Raw genomic sequence first — 13442 nt, forward strand, 5'->3', positions numbered from 1 at the left:
TACCCAAACCTGGGTCTGGGTCTGGCCCCTGGAGACCCAGCCCAGGTTGCTAGAGACAGGTAATCCTACCTGGGTGGGGCACATTCCTCTCTCCCACTGACAACTGAGCTGCAGACAGGGCTGAGGTGGGGGTCAAGGCCACATATCAGGGCCAGGCTCGCAGTGACAACAATAAAAGCCACCACCATTTATCGAGAACATGCAATACGCCAGGCACCGTTCTTGTGACAGTCACATGAGAGAGGCATTACCGTTCTCGTTTTATAAATAAGGAAGTGAGCCCCAGAGAGACCAATGACTGAGTCATAAAACTGGTAATAAACAGTCAGAGTTTTGGCCCCGGTCATTATGTCCCCAAACTCCAGCTGTTACTCTAGCCCCAGGGAGGACCGCATGCCAGTTCAGAGCAAAGCCAGTGATCAAAGCTTGGAAAGCCTAGAACCTGGGGTTGTCAGAGCTGTGGCAAAGGCACAGAGAGCATCATCATAGTGGCCAGAGATGACCCAACATGATAGAGAGCTTGTGCCTGGGACCTCACAGCATCCGCCCCCTCCTGCCAAGTGCTGGTGGCCAAAGAAGGACAGGGCAATGTACACGGGGTTTTAGACACTTTCCAAGTGACAGGGTAATGAAAGTCACACAGAGCTTGATCCTTCTCTGCCACTGAGGCCTCAGACATCTCCAGGAATGTCACCAGCCTGCAGTGCCCTGAAGACAGTCTCGAGTGGAAATGGCATGGGAGGGAAGGAGGCTCCAAGGGGGCTGGGGGCTGGTGAGGTTGGCTTCTCCCACAGAGGGCAGGCCTGAGGGGTGAATCTATAGAGGAGGGCTGGCAGCTGCTGGGTCTTCAAGGTCAAGAATGAGTTTTTTCCCAAAGAACTGGCATTGAGCAGACAGCCCCGGGCTGACCTGAGAACATGTTAGAAGCTGTGTGCAAACCTGAGATAGCACCTGCTGGGGTCAGGGGTCAGAGGCTTCCTGGGGAAGAACTGTGTACCCCTAGACAGAAGCCCACCCACCCAACTTCACATGTGTGGCCAAGTTGCACAGAGGGGAAGGTCTCAGAAGGGGCAGGCATATCCCAGGCACACAGCAGTGCGGACATGGGTCACAGTGCCTGAGACCAGCATTGCTCTGTACATCTGAAGTAGGAGGCATTGTCTCATCTCCCAGGAGACCCTGGGGACCGTGGACCCCACACGGGTTCAATTCTGTGAATCACACTGCAGCTGAACCGAGGCGGGAGGGTTCTTAGACACTGGCTCTCATGGCATCAGGTTAGAACCCGAGGTTGCTGCACCATCTGTCCTTCTAACAGAACCCTGGGCCCTGCTGGGGCACCCCTGGAAGGTTCTTTTCTACCTCTAGCCAGGGCTCATGAGAGCACAGTTAGATGGGCAGCTGGCTGAAGGGCCCTGGCAATCCTGAGACTGAAATGCAGGAAGACTGGTGGGTCCTCGGTCCTTTGGATATCCTGGACATCATATTATTTCACCAGGCTTCCCTTACGAGGCTCTATCTAGGGTCACCCCAGCTAGGATGTGCACTGGCCAGCTCAGGCTGCAGGGGCGTTAGCCAGTGAGCCTCCAGGGAGACACAGAGTGAGGACACAGATACACCGCCCAGGAGCGCCTACACAACACAAACCTTGATGGGTGCGCTGCTTCCCCCAGTGAAAAACCAAGGCCCCCTGGTCACTCCCTTCTACACCACCAGAGGGCACTCCTTGGGACCAGGTCAGGCCAGCCAACCTGAGTAAAGCAGCAGCCTGGCCAGGCTGATGGAGCCCCTGGATCTGTGGCCCAGCTGAGGCTGGAGACAGAGCGTGCCCGGGAGAGGTGGCCAGGACTACCCGATGGCTCAGAGCCCACCTCCTCTCAGAATGCATCACTAGCGCATGGCCTCCTTCCTCTGCACGCAGGTCAACACATGAGTCAGCGGTGAGGCCACAGTTACTAACGGCTCCCCAAGTCCATACTGCTGTCCCATCAGCCTGAAGCACCTTTGGTGCCCCCATTTCTGAGGCCAGCCCTCCACAGCTTGCTGGGACGGCTGCCAATGCCAGGTTTTGCGAGGGGGTCTAGCTTCAGGGCCTGGCCCAGGGCTGGGGAGAGCTGGAATGCATGAGGGGCTAAGGGCCAGGGTAGGACAGCAGGGCCAGGAAGGCCAGGGGGAGGGAGGACACGAAGGGAGCGTGGAGGTGCCGGGCCGCAGGCCAGAACAAGAACATACTCAGACATCGGAGGCAGAAGACCTGAGCCAAGAAACCAGAGCTTCAGGGGCAGACTCCAGGCCCCAGAGACTAAGTACTCTGGGTGACGGCAAAGTGGAAAAGGCACCATGCCACACAGGACTCGAGTTAGCTTAGGAGGCAGAGAAGTGAGTTTGAATCCCAGCGCTAACTTTGGATAGCTGGCTCTCTGAGCCTCACTTTCCCATGCACGAAATGGGAATAATAATAGGGCCTCCTTCATGAGGTTCTCCTGAGTACTTAGTATGCTCATGCATGTGAGACCACTAGCCTAGAGCCTGACCACAGTAAGCATTCAGACAACAGTAATGATTATTATCACTGTAGGCCAAGGCCCAGCACCCGGGCGATCCCTCACATGTACTTGGGAGGACTGGGGGCAACTGTGGCGCAGTTTCCTACCACAGGGGGCAGTGTTGAGCAGCGTCCCGCGAGTTCCTCCCCTGCCCCTCTACTGGGAGAGGTGGCTTCACCCTGGACCATGAACCCGGCTCAGATGACAGTGTCCAGGGCCAGGACGGGCTTGAATTACACAATGCTGTGCGTCGGGAAGATTTCCACACTGATCGCGATGGTTATTTTTAACACAGTAAGTGGATTCTAAGAGGACGTCCCACGGCCACCCCTCAGCCCTGCTGCGCACCCCCTCGGCCCCTACCTTGGCCTTCTTCATCTCAGCCACCTCGGCCTGCAGCTTCTTCAGCTCCCTCTCATAGCGGGACTGGTTTTTGAGCAGCCGCGCGTGCTCCTTCTGTGCGGCCTGCAGCTTCTGCAAGTCTCGGTTCATCTCCCGCAGCCTCTTCTCATAGTCCGCCTTGATCTTGTTGGCCTTCTCCTCCGTGTAGCACTCCATGGTGCCTGAGAGCAGCAAGAGGCGGCTGTCAGTGCTGTGTCAGCTTCGGGCTCAGATGGTGGGGGGTGGGGGGCGGGAGCCCGGGTTCTAGTCTCACTGCGGGACCCTGAGCCAGTCACACGCCTCTGTGCGCCTGTTTCTTATTTAAACACTGAAGGGATCAGACTGGAAGATGCCAAGTCCCCTTCCTGCTCTGACTTTCTACTGGACCTGGAGGGGGTGTCTGCATCTCGAGACCTCTGAGCCTCCTGGGAGGGTCCTGTGGGCCACTCCTGCTGGCTTGGCTCTGACCCATAACTGGAGGAAAGAACCAGGCCAGTGGGAAGGAAAGAGCTAGTAAGAAGACAGTGATGCGGGCCAGAGCAGAAGGAATAAACTGATTTCTCTACCCTTGACCTTTGCTGCCCGGAATGCCCACAGGCGTCCCCTTGGGGATGTGCAGCAGATACTTCAAACTTAACAGGCACAAGACCAGACTCGCAATCTCTGTCCCCCTCACCCCAGCAGGCTTCCCCTTCTCAGTAGATGCCATCACCATCCTTCCAGAAGCTTGAACCCTGGAGACACTTTTGGCTCACCTTACGTCTTCTACCCAGTCAACAAAAGCTTTTTTCTCTACCTAAAAAATGGATCCAGAACTGGACCGCTCCTCAAGCCCATGTTGTCTAAATCCTCTTTCACCACGGTTATTTATTTCTTCTTCGCTGTCTTTTTTTGCCGCTAACGATTCACCAGAATCTTTTGTAACAGTTTCTAATTAGTCTCAAGCTACCACTTTCATTCCCCTCCACATCAGCCAGAGTGTTCTTCTCAAAACACTTTTAAAATCTACATCACATCGCTCTCTCCAAACTCCACACCCTCCCATCTCCCTCAGAGAATAAAGCAAGGTCCTTCCAGTGACGGACATGACCTGGTCCCGTCTTTCCTGTCTCATCTCTTGCCACTTGCCCCCTTTCACTCTGTCCCTTGTCATTCCACCAACATGCCAGGCACACTCCCACTTCAGGGCCTTGGCATCTTCTGTTCTCTGCCTGGAATGCTCAGCCCTGTGCTCATTCTGCGCTGGCACTCTCTCACCTCCTTCAAGTTCTGCTCAGATGTCACCTCCTCCGTGAAGCCTTCCATGACCATCCTTTATAAAACTCTAACCCGCTCCCCAACACTCCCTGACCTCCTTCCCTGCTGTATATTTTTTTCTTGGTACTTATCAGCATCGGACATGTCACCCACTCTGTTTACTTATCGTATTTACGTCTGTCTCTGCCCATCAGAATGTACACTTCGTGATGCAGGGATTTTGCTCACCCCAATATCTCTAGGACCTAGAACAATGTCAGCTCTATAAGACAGAGTCAACAAACGTTTGCTGAATCAGTGGATGAATGAGTGAAACAGTAACTGAATGAATTACTGCTAAAAAGCAGTCTAAAGAAGACAGAATGTGACAAGTAGGTTTGTAAATAGGTTCGAAGGAAAATGCTCCAGGAACTGAATGCAGAAAAAAAGCTGAGGAGCATCAGGTCCATGTGCCTAGGGAAATAAAGGATTCTAATACCAAAGATGCCAATAAAAGAATAATAAATGTAAAATGTAGCACGAAACTAGGGTTAGACCTAAGACATTGATGACAGTGGGTCAAAGGGCCACAGTCCACGGGTCAGAAGCCCTTGCCCAGGAGACCAGGTAAATCCCACAGGTGCCAGCTGCTGGGCGGGGCTTGTGACAGTGGAGGGAGGGGCCTCAGGGGAAAGCGAGGGCGGGGTGGTGGCCTCACTGAGGTTCTGCAGCACGCGGTCTCGCTCCAGCTGCGTGTCTCGGATCTTGTTCTGCAGGAGAATCAGCTTCTCCTCATACTGGTGCTTGAGAGTCTGCAGCCGCCGCTGGCTGTTCTCCAGCTCGTCGATCAGTTTCTGCTTGATCTCTATCTCGCACGTCAGGTCGGCCAGGTCTGCCTGGAAGTTCACCTCTGTGGGGGCAGAGACAGGCTCAATCCAGTTCCAGGGGCTTAGGGCCGGATGGGGGCGCTGGGGCTTTCCTTTGGTCAGCCGCGCCCAGTTAGCGAGCAGAGGCTGGAGGGAATGTTAAGTCCCGTGGTGGGTAGGGGCTGCCGGATGGGGTGACACATTTAAAGACCAGCCTCAGAAATTCGAGGCTGGCCCAGGAACTGGGCGGAGGGGGGGGGGGTGGTCTAGGCATCCCACCATCCCTGTTGTGCCCCAGAGGCCAACGTCTACCTGTCATAGATGGCATGGGACCCAGCCGGGGTGGAGGAGGAAGGCTGTGGGTCAGGAAATGGCAGCAGGGCAGAGCTGATAGGGTGGGTGCCCCCACTTAGAGGAGTGGGTTTTGGCACCGGCCAGACCTACATTCAAGGCCTGGTTCTGCATCTGCCACCTTGGGGCGGGGGGGGGGGGGGGGGGGCGGGAAACTCCTAACATCTATGCACGGGGTTGTAGTGAGAACTGAACGACCCAGGCCAAAGGTCAGCAGTTCCCAGCATATAATGAGCGTTGCCATCCTTAATCACTACTATTGCCTTTGTTGATGGTGGTGGTGGTGATGGCGATATCACGCCTGGGAGTTCCGGGCCCTGGACATCCACACTCTTTGAGAACTCAGTTAAGGCCTGACCCCCTTAAGAAGGGCCTGACCTCCCCTCCCCGCCCCCCCCCCCCCCTCCTCGGGGCATCTGGCTCAGAGACTTGAGTCTGGAAGGTCCGCGCAGTTTCTCTGGGCCCAGGGCTGACGGGCAGCCCACCCCGCGCACCTACTACTCCGCGTGTCGCTTCCCCCTGCCCCAGCCCAGGCACACGCACCCTTCTCGTCAGGGTCTGAGTCCGAGTCCACCAGGCTCTCCTCACTGCCCGAGTCCTCGTCTTCATCCTCACGCCCCTCCTCCTCCTCACAGCCACTCTCGTCTCGCTCTTCCTCCTCCTGGGCACCAAGCACCATTAGGGGAGGCCCGCGGACCCTCCTCACTCAGGCTGGGCCTGGCCTCGGGGAGGGGAGTCCAGAAGCAGAGGGAGTCTGGACAATGCCCCAGGCGTGTCAAGACGGTGGGGAATGGGGCAGACCAGGCTCAGGGCCCCTTGTACCCACCCCCAGTCCTGAAAGAGTACCACCCGACACCCCCAGCAGCCTGAGCAGAGCCGCCCGGGGACAGCCTCCCCACCCGGCCTCACCCGTTTGGAATGAGGTGGGGACTGAGGGATGCAGAATGCCAGGGCAACCAGTTAGCCATACAAGGAAGCTCCGGGATCAACTCAACTGGGGGCAGACCTAAGCCCCTCTCCCATCCTGCCAAGGTAGCCATGGGGACCCCTCTGCTCAGTAGGGATGCAGGAGTGAGCACATAGAGGGGAGGGGACAGGGACGGTCCCTCACCTCCTCAGCTTCATTCTCGTCGGTCTCCTCACTGTTTTCCTGTTGGAGTTTTGCCCTCTTTTTGAAGGCCTCCTTCTCTGGACTGCCCAGGAGTGAAGGGTGGGCCAGGTTAGCTTTGAGCGTGTGGTGGGGGGTGGTAGGGGTAGGATAGGGCAGGAGGATGGGGCTGGGTTCCTGTTCTGCAGAGAATGTGGCTGCTCTTCTCTACCCCCAATCTAGAATGAACCCTGGGTAATCTCCACCCTCCCTCTCCCCGGGGGAAGGTGCAGCATTAGAGAAAGGAGAGTGGCTTCTGCCCAAAAGCCTGAGCAAAAGTGCTCAGAGACTTCCCAAGTAGCCCTGGGGCAGCTCCCCGCTAAACACAGGCAGGTGGCAGGGCTCCTGCAGAGCCCGCCGGGACGTGGGGGCTCCCCACTCACCTCTTTCTCCTCTGCCTGACCTCCTTCTTCTTGAGCCGCTCCAGGTCCTGCTTGGCCCTGCGGATCACCTCAGAAGCATCCTCCATGGAGCTGGCCGGGCTGCCCCCGAAGGCGGGAGCCCCCGGAGATGCACCCAGCGAGTAGGGGCTCCGAGCTGAGGCCCGAGACAGGCTGCGGCGCAGGGACTCATTCATGGCCTCACTCTCCAGGAGCTTCGTCCTGTGTGGGGAGAATAAGTGGTCGGGGCCAGGTGAGCTGACATCGCCCCGGGCCCTGGCCCAGCCCAGGCCCTCTGCCGTTCCCAGATATGCTGGGGCCTACTCACCGCAGCTCCTCAATCTCCCGGATGTAGTTCTGGATCAGAGCACCAATGGCCTCATTGCCATCACCTGGAGGGGGAAGGGGGCAAGGAGAGGGCAATAAAGAAGACAACGAAGGGTAAGGACTTGCGGCTCAAAGCTGGTGGTCTTGTACCTGTGCGTCCGGTAGGACAGCACACACGGACCTTTCCCAAAAAGGAATCCACATCAAAGAAAGATGCGTACGTGTGCACAGATATACACAAGCACTGTTGGTAAAAGCACGAAATCGGAAACAACCGAGGGCCATCCGCAGGCGCTGCTGCCGATGATCGGCACATATGGAACACTGTACAGCTTAAAAGAATGAAGTAGATTTATATGTTTAATAAAAGATCTCCAAAGCATAAGGCTAAGTGAAAATGGGAAGTCACAGGACAACACATACGATCTCACATACAGAAAAAAGGCAGTATATATTCACACACACATATGTGTGTACGTCCATATGAATACATAGCCACACTTGGAGCAAAGGTATGGGAAAATATGGGAAGCCCAGAAATAAGTGTGCCCAGAGCTACCTCTAAGAAGTGGAGAAGACACGGAATGGAGACTTCAGTGAGAAGGGATTTTAACCTCTACTTTATGCATGCATGTTAAGCAAGGAAGATGTATTCATGTATTACTTGTGTTGTAAAAAAAAAGGTTTAAAATCAATTGGAGGGGCTCCTTGGTGGCTCAGTCGGTTAAACGTCCGACTTCGGCTCAGGTCATGATCTCACGGTTAGTGGGTTTGAGCCCTGCATTGGGATCTGTGCTGACAGCTGAGAGCCTGGAGCCTGCTTCGGAATCTATGTCTCCCTCTCTCTCTGCTCATGCTCTGTCTCTCTCTCAAAAATAAATAGACATTAAACATTTTTTTTTAAGTAATAAATAAAAAAATAAATAAAATCAATTGAAAAAAAAATGCTTAAATGCATCGATCTGTGTGTGGATTGGTCGGCTAGCCCAGCCTCCCTAATGTCCTAGGGTGGGTATGGGGAGAAGGAGCCCCAGCCTGTTGGTGTCCGAGCTGGCCTGGTGCACCCCAACTTACCGGCCTTGGCAAGGAGCAGATTGGCCTCCTGGCTCATGAGATGGGTGACGCGGTTGTTGATGGCATCGATGGCCTCCTGCATGGCCTTTACCCGCAGACGCAGCGCCCCATTCTCCTTCTGCAGCATGGCATTCTCCCGGAACAGGTCACTGTAGCCCTCGGCACCATCCTCTCCGATCACCCTCTTGCCCTGGGAGGAGGGGCAGGCAGGGGGTGGTCAGGTGCCAGAGCACGTAGTGCGGGGAGGGGTTGATGATGCACATGGCAGTGCTGCTGGTCTCCCCCTGCCTCACGTTTTCTAAAACATAGCTCCTGTCTCCCAATACTGTCCTTGACAACCAGAAAGTCCAAATTCTATAGCCAGCCATTCCAAGCCTCCCCTAATCCTACCTTGACTTACCTTTCCAGCACCTACCTTCATACCACCATAAGTGCTAACCCAAGGGCCAAAACCTCAAAGGGCCCAGGCAGTTGGCACATATGAGTAAATTAGTCTGGGTACAAGACAACAGGGAGTGGTGGGGACTGGAGCTAACAGAGTCACAGACTCAGTCTAAAAGGGGGCAGCAATATGCTACCCCAGCCAACTTAGTGCTCTATGTTATTAGATCTTCAACTTTTTCAGGAAAAACTGAAATTTCCTGATTTTCAGAAAGGCAGACAACAAAGCTGTATTCTTTTAAAACAAAGGGCAAGCCAAACCAAAGCCCATTCGTGTACCAGATGCAAGCCACGGGCTACTAGGCAGCCACTGATTTTGCCTCAGTCGTGTGGAATTAGACACTTCCCCAAGAAGCACCCATTTTTTCCATCTCTGTTCCTTTGCACATGGCTCATTTGCATCCTAGAACGCCTGGTCCACTTGCTTTTGATGATATCTCATTCACTTTTTAAAATCCATATAAAAGGCCCCCGTCTCCATGCGGCCTTCCCTGACTGACCACCTGAGGGAGTAGAGCCACCTCTCTCCCCTGCCCTGCCCCCAGGCACACTGGACTACTCATGTGGTCCCCACCAATTCTTCTTCTGTACCAAAGTCTAGGAGTCTCATCTGGTCCAACGTAGCCTATTCAGCGGACATGAAAACACCCAGCAGGGCGTCCATCCTGTGCTTAAGAGCTATGCAACAGAAGCTGAGTTCCCTCCTTTCTCTTAGTATGCTAAAACCCTAGGGGCTCTGACCGTGCTCACTTCACCCAGGGAAATCCCTATGCACAGAGCCGATACTCAGGACGTGGTGGGGACAGGGTGGGGAGGTGGTGGCGGGGTGCGAGGGACGCTGAAGAACAAGGGCCCGCCGCGCCCAGGAGTGTGCTCACCGCCTTGTACTCCATTAGCTCCATCTGTAGGCGCGCGATCTCGGCCCGCAGAGCGCTGATCTGCTGGCTCGTCTTGTCCTGGTTCACCACCACCTTGTTCTTGATGTTGCGGGCCCGATTGGCGTACTTGAGCGTGTTGAGCGTCTCCATGAAGTCCCGGTCTGAGGGGCTCACACAGGCAATCATGATGGTCTGGCTGGGAGGGTGCAGTAGGAGAGTGAGGTTCGAGGAGCACAGCCAGGCCCCCAGAAGCATCGCCTCAGGGTGCAGCTCCCAACCCATTCCCCTACTGCCCTAAGGCCCTAAGGCCCTGGGCATTCACCAGGGCAGAACCTGGGATGTGGGGCTCCGGACCACCTGGCCAAGGGCTTCCTTCCAACGGTGGTAACCCACAGTGAAGGCGGCTGGCAGGTTGTGATATGTCACCGCCAGTCACAGCTCTGTGTCTGCCTAGTAGTTCCCATCCATTACCCCATTTGGGCTCTGTCACTTTGAGACCATCTCTCCCGGTTGCACAGACAAAGAAGCTGAGTCTGACCATGTTGGCTAGAGGTCATACGGCATCTTGAGGCTCCTGTCTCCCAAGCCCGCAGCCTGCAGTGGGAAGGCCTCCTCATCCACAAGGTCCTCATGAATCAAACCCTCACATCGATATTCTCCAGGAGGTTCCTGCCTACCCTGCCCCTTCCCTGGATGTTGGCTGTAGGGTACCTGTTGCCTCCCAGCGAGTCCTGGAGGAGCCTGGTGAGCTTGGAGTCCCTGTAGGGCACGTGTACCACCTTCTTGCTCTGGTCCCCCAACGCGCTGATCACGTTGCCCAAGGCCAGCTGCGGGAGACAGACCCTGGCACTTGGGAGGCACTCAGGGAGAGAGGGAGTCGGGACAAGACAGCCCCGAGCCATCTGTACCTGCCTTGATGACCCAGCAGCCCTCAAGCTCCCTCAGAGGGTTTCTAGGCAGATGTGATCATTCGGTGAAATCAGGAACTGGGGCAAGAGTGAGGGTGAAGGACCAAGGGCCTCACAGTAGTGACATATGGGTGCTCTGGGCAGCAACCAACAAGAGGCCCAAGGAGGACGGGGCAGCCAGGGGCCATAGGGTCTGGAGAGGGGCTGAGACTGAGCTGTGCCAGCTGCTGGGGCTGGTGACCCGCCGCGTGTGCCTACCAGGCCGCAGTTGATGGAGATGCCCTCCTTGGCCCGCTCGCCAGTGGCCCCCGTCCGCTTCAGCCGCTCTGAGCCGGCCAGGTCCACAAAGTGAAACTTAGCAGTGAGCGTCTCATACTCACTTGTGGGAGCCGTGCCCTCAGGAAGCCCAGTCACAGCCTCATTCACCTGCAGCAGAAGCCGGCGTCTGAGTCACCTGGCCCTCGCCCCACCTTGCTGCTCCTCTGCTCTCAGCCCTTGTCCTTCAGTACTGCTGCCTGGGGCGCTGTGGGGCCGAGAGCCAGGGAGGCTGCAGGCGCCTCTCCCCTTGCACAGGCAGAGCATCTGGCAAAGTGCACAGTAATTGCACATGCCCGATTCTCATGCAGTCTTCAAAACCATAGAGGCATGGTTACCCCATTGTACAGGTGGGTAACTGAGGCTTAAGGAAAACAAAAAAGAAAAATCAACAAGTGGCAGAGGCAAACCCAGATTTGCTAGTTTCAGATCCACAGCTCCTTCCTCATTTTGCCCTCCTGAGAAGCCCCCATAATGCGCCAGCTCCTGGGCCTCTGTGGGCTCCTTACTGGGTCGGGCTGGGTGCACACTCGCATCTGGCACACGTGGATGGTGAAGATGGCGTGTGAGCGGGAACTCTGCACGTTCATCTGGGTGCTGGCCGTGGTGCGGGACAGGGCCCCCTGCTTCAGGCACTGGATCAGCTGGGGAGGGAGGCATACGTGAGGACAGGAGACCAGCTACGCAGTCGGCCCCTGCCTGTCCCGGACCTTTAGTGGACACTCACCTCCTCCTGGGAGGTGATGAGGCGGGAAGTGACGCCCGTGGTGTAGATGCCACCGTTCCCGTCCTCATGGATCTTGATGTTGGACCTGCGGTGGCGGGCGTCAGGGTCACGGGTGCTATCAAACAGGTCAAGGATTTCCTCGTTGTAGAGCTGGGCAGGGGCAGAAACAGCTGCTGGGTTCACGTGGCACATAGTGTGGAGCCCCAAGGGGCTTTCCCACGTTTGTAAATCAGCTCCATTTTGCAGATATAGAAACTGAGGCTCTGGGAGGTGAACCTGTCAACACTGGTGCCCTCTAGGTTCTAGATTCCATGATCTTTCTCCTGAATAGGTATGGGGGGGGCAGCTGGGTCCTGGGAAGAACTATATTGAGGTTTTGTTTCCACTGCCCAAGCAACCAGCATTCAGCAGCTTTCAGTCTTGGCAAGGGACTAATGACCTAAAGGGGACAAGGGGACTCAACGTCCTAGATGTAAATGGGGAAGATATGACCGAGATTTGGGCAGATCCTATAATGTTTGTTACTAGGCTAGGAAAGGGGTAGGGACGTGGTTTCAGATGAGGGAGGGAAAGGCAGAGCTCAGTAGAGACTGATGGTCCCCGGGGGTTGAGGTGCCGACTACCTCCCAATGGGGAAGGAATGTGGGCATGGAGAGCATGCCCTTGGGGCCTGGCATCCTGGGGAGGGCCTGCAGAGACCACTGGGAGAGGTGACCTGGCCAGGAGCAGTCACCTTATTTTACATGCTCTCAATCTTGGAGATTCCTGTGCTTGGAATCCCTGCAGGGAAAGCTTCACCTGCTGAAGGGTTGGCATATTCTCCAGGCGGGGCGGGGCTGGGGGTGGGGGCTGGGGCTGGGGGATGGGAAAAGGGACAGGGCAGCTTGGTCAGCGGCCAACAGAATCCTGTGGGGGAGGGGCAGACGGCAGCCCTCTGACATCCGAGGCTTTGATGCCTTAAAGAAACAGAAATACTCCACAGGAAGGGGAAGGGGAAACGGAAGGGACTGGTGCAGAGGTGGGTGCCATGGTGTCTGTCTGTCTGTTGAGACAGGCGCACCATCATTTAACCCCTTGTGGTTCCCCCTTTGGCATGAGTTTTCTAGGAACTGCCCTACTCTTTGGGGATTCCCATGGCAATAGGATAGAGGAAAGAAGAAAACAAAGAGATGGAAAAGCTTATAGAGATACACAGCCATAGGACACACACACACACACACAGAGAGGCAGTCACTTTATCAGAAGCAAAAAGTCCAGAAGGACAAAGAAAAACTCTCACATCTAAAATACAGGGTCCTCTAAGGGGAAAGCAGTCGCTCTGAGTGCCCAGGAGGGAGAAGCAGTGGTGTGGTGGGCAGGGTGGGCCATGGAAGACCTACAGAGGGCTGGAGCCACATCCCTCCCTCAGAGGACAACCTGGGTACAGTCAGAGCCCAGGGCAGCTCCATACCCAGCAAATGCCCCAGTGCCAGGGGTTGGTGGGGATCTATGGGTTGGAGCTTCAGATGCTGAGAACTGAAGGCACCTGGTTCAAGTGTCCTAAAGGAGGTGCCTGGTCAAGTCAGGCACCTATGAGCAGTACCCAGGTCTACCTGCTTCCTTAGAGACCCTTCTGAGAGGCCCCTTTATAGGCCGAAGATCCCTCCCTCCATCCCCAAAACCCCCAGATGCCAAAATCCTGGCCCTGACACACTGACATTCTCCCAGAGAGAGGCAGGAACTATTGCAAAGAAAAGCTCCTTCTGTTGGACCTTCCTGGCCTGGGGTCAGACAAGACTCAGAGGGTCAGGAAGGATCTAGAGCAGAAAGGGATAGGGCAGGCGCTCTGAGACTGGGGAGCAACCTGGTAGAGCCGAGGAGTTCTC

At 55.7% G+C, this 13442-nt stretch overlaps 1 protein-coding gene across 4 annotated transcripts in view; it reads right to left on the bottom strand.

The window, feature by feature from the left end:
- The window catches only part of KIF21B (kinesin family member 21B), a 50166-nt gene that overhangs the window by 21696 nt on the left and 15028 nt on the right, over positions 1–13442 (bottom strand). For all 4 annotated transcript variants that reach the window (XM_043569114.1, XM_043569116.1, XM_043569113.1 and 1 more), the window contains exons 4-15: positions 11578–11727; positions 11360–11494; positions 10794–10961; positions 10339–10454; positions 9628–9823; positions 8309–8498; positions 7236–7299; positions 6911–7129; positions 6492–6573; positions 5924–6041; positions 4882–5073; positions 2910–3109 (exon numbers count right to left, since the gene is read on the bottom strand). In XM_043569114.1, the coding sequence (XP_043425049.1) occupies positions 2910–3109; positions 4882–5073; positions 5924–6041; positions 6492–6573; positions 6911–7129; positions 7236–7299; positions 8309–8498; positions 9628–9823; positions 10339–10454; positions 10794–10961; positions 11360–11494; positions 11578–11727 (1830 nt within the window). The remainder of the gene's footprint in view (positions 1–2909; positions 3110–4881; positions 5074–5923; positions 6042–6491; positions 6574–6910; positions 7130–7235; positions 7300–8308; positions 8499–9627; positions 9824–10338; positions 10455–10793; positions 10962–11359; positions 11495–11577; positions 11728–13442) is intronic.

Source organism: Prionailurus bengalensis, chromosome E4 (genome assembly GCF_016509475.1).
Source record: "Prionailurus bengalensis isolate Pbe53 chromosome E4, Fcat_Pben_1.1_paternal_pri, whole genome shotgun sequence".
NCBI classification, from domain to species: domain Eukaryota; kingdom Metazoa; phylum Chordata; class Mammalia; order Carnivora; family Felidae; genus Prionailurus; species Prionailurus bengalensis.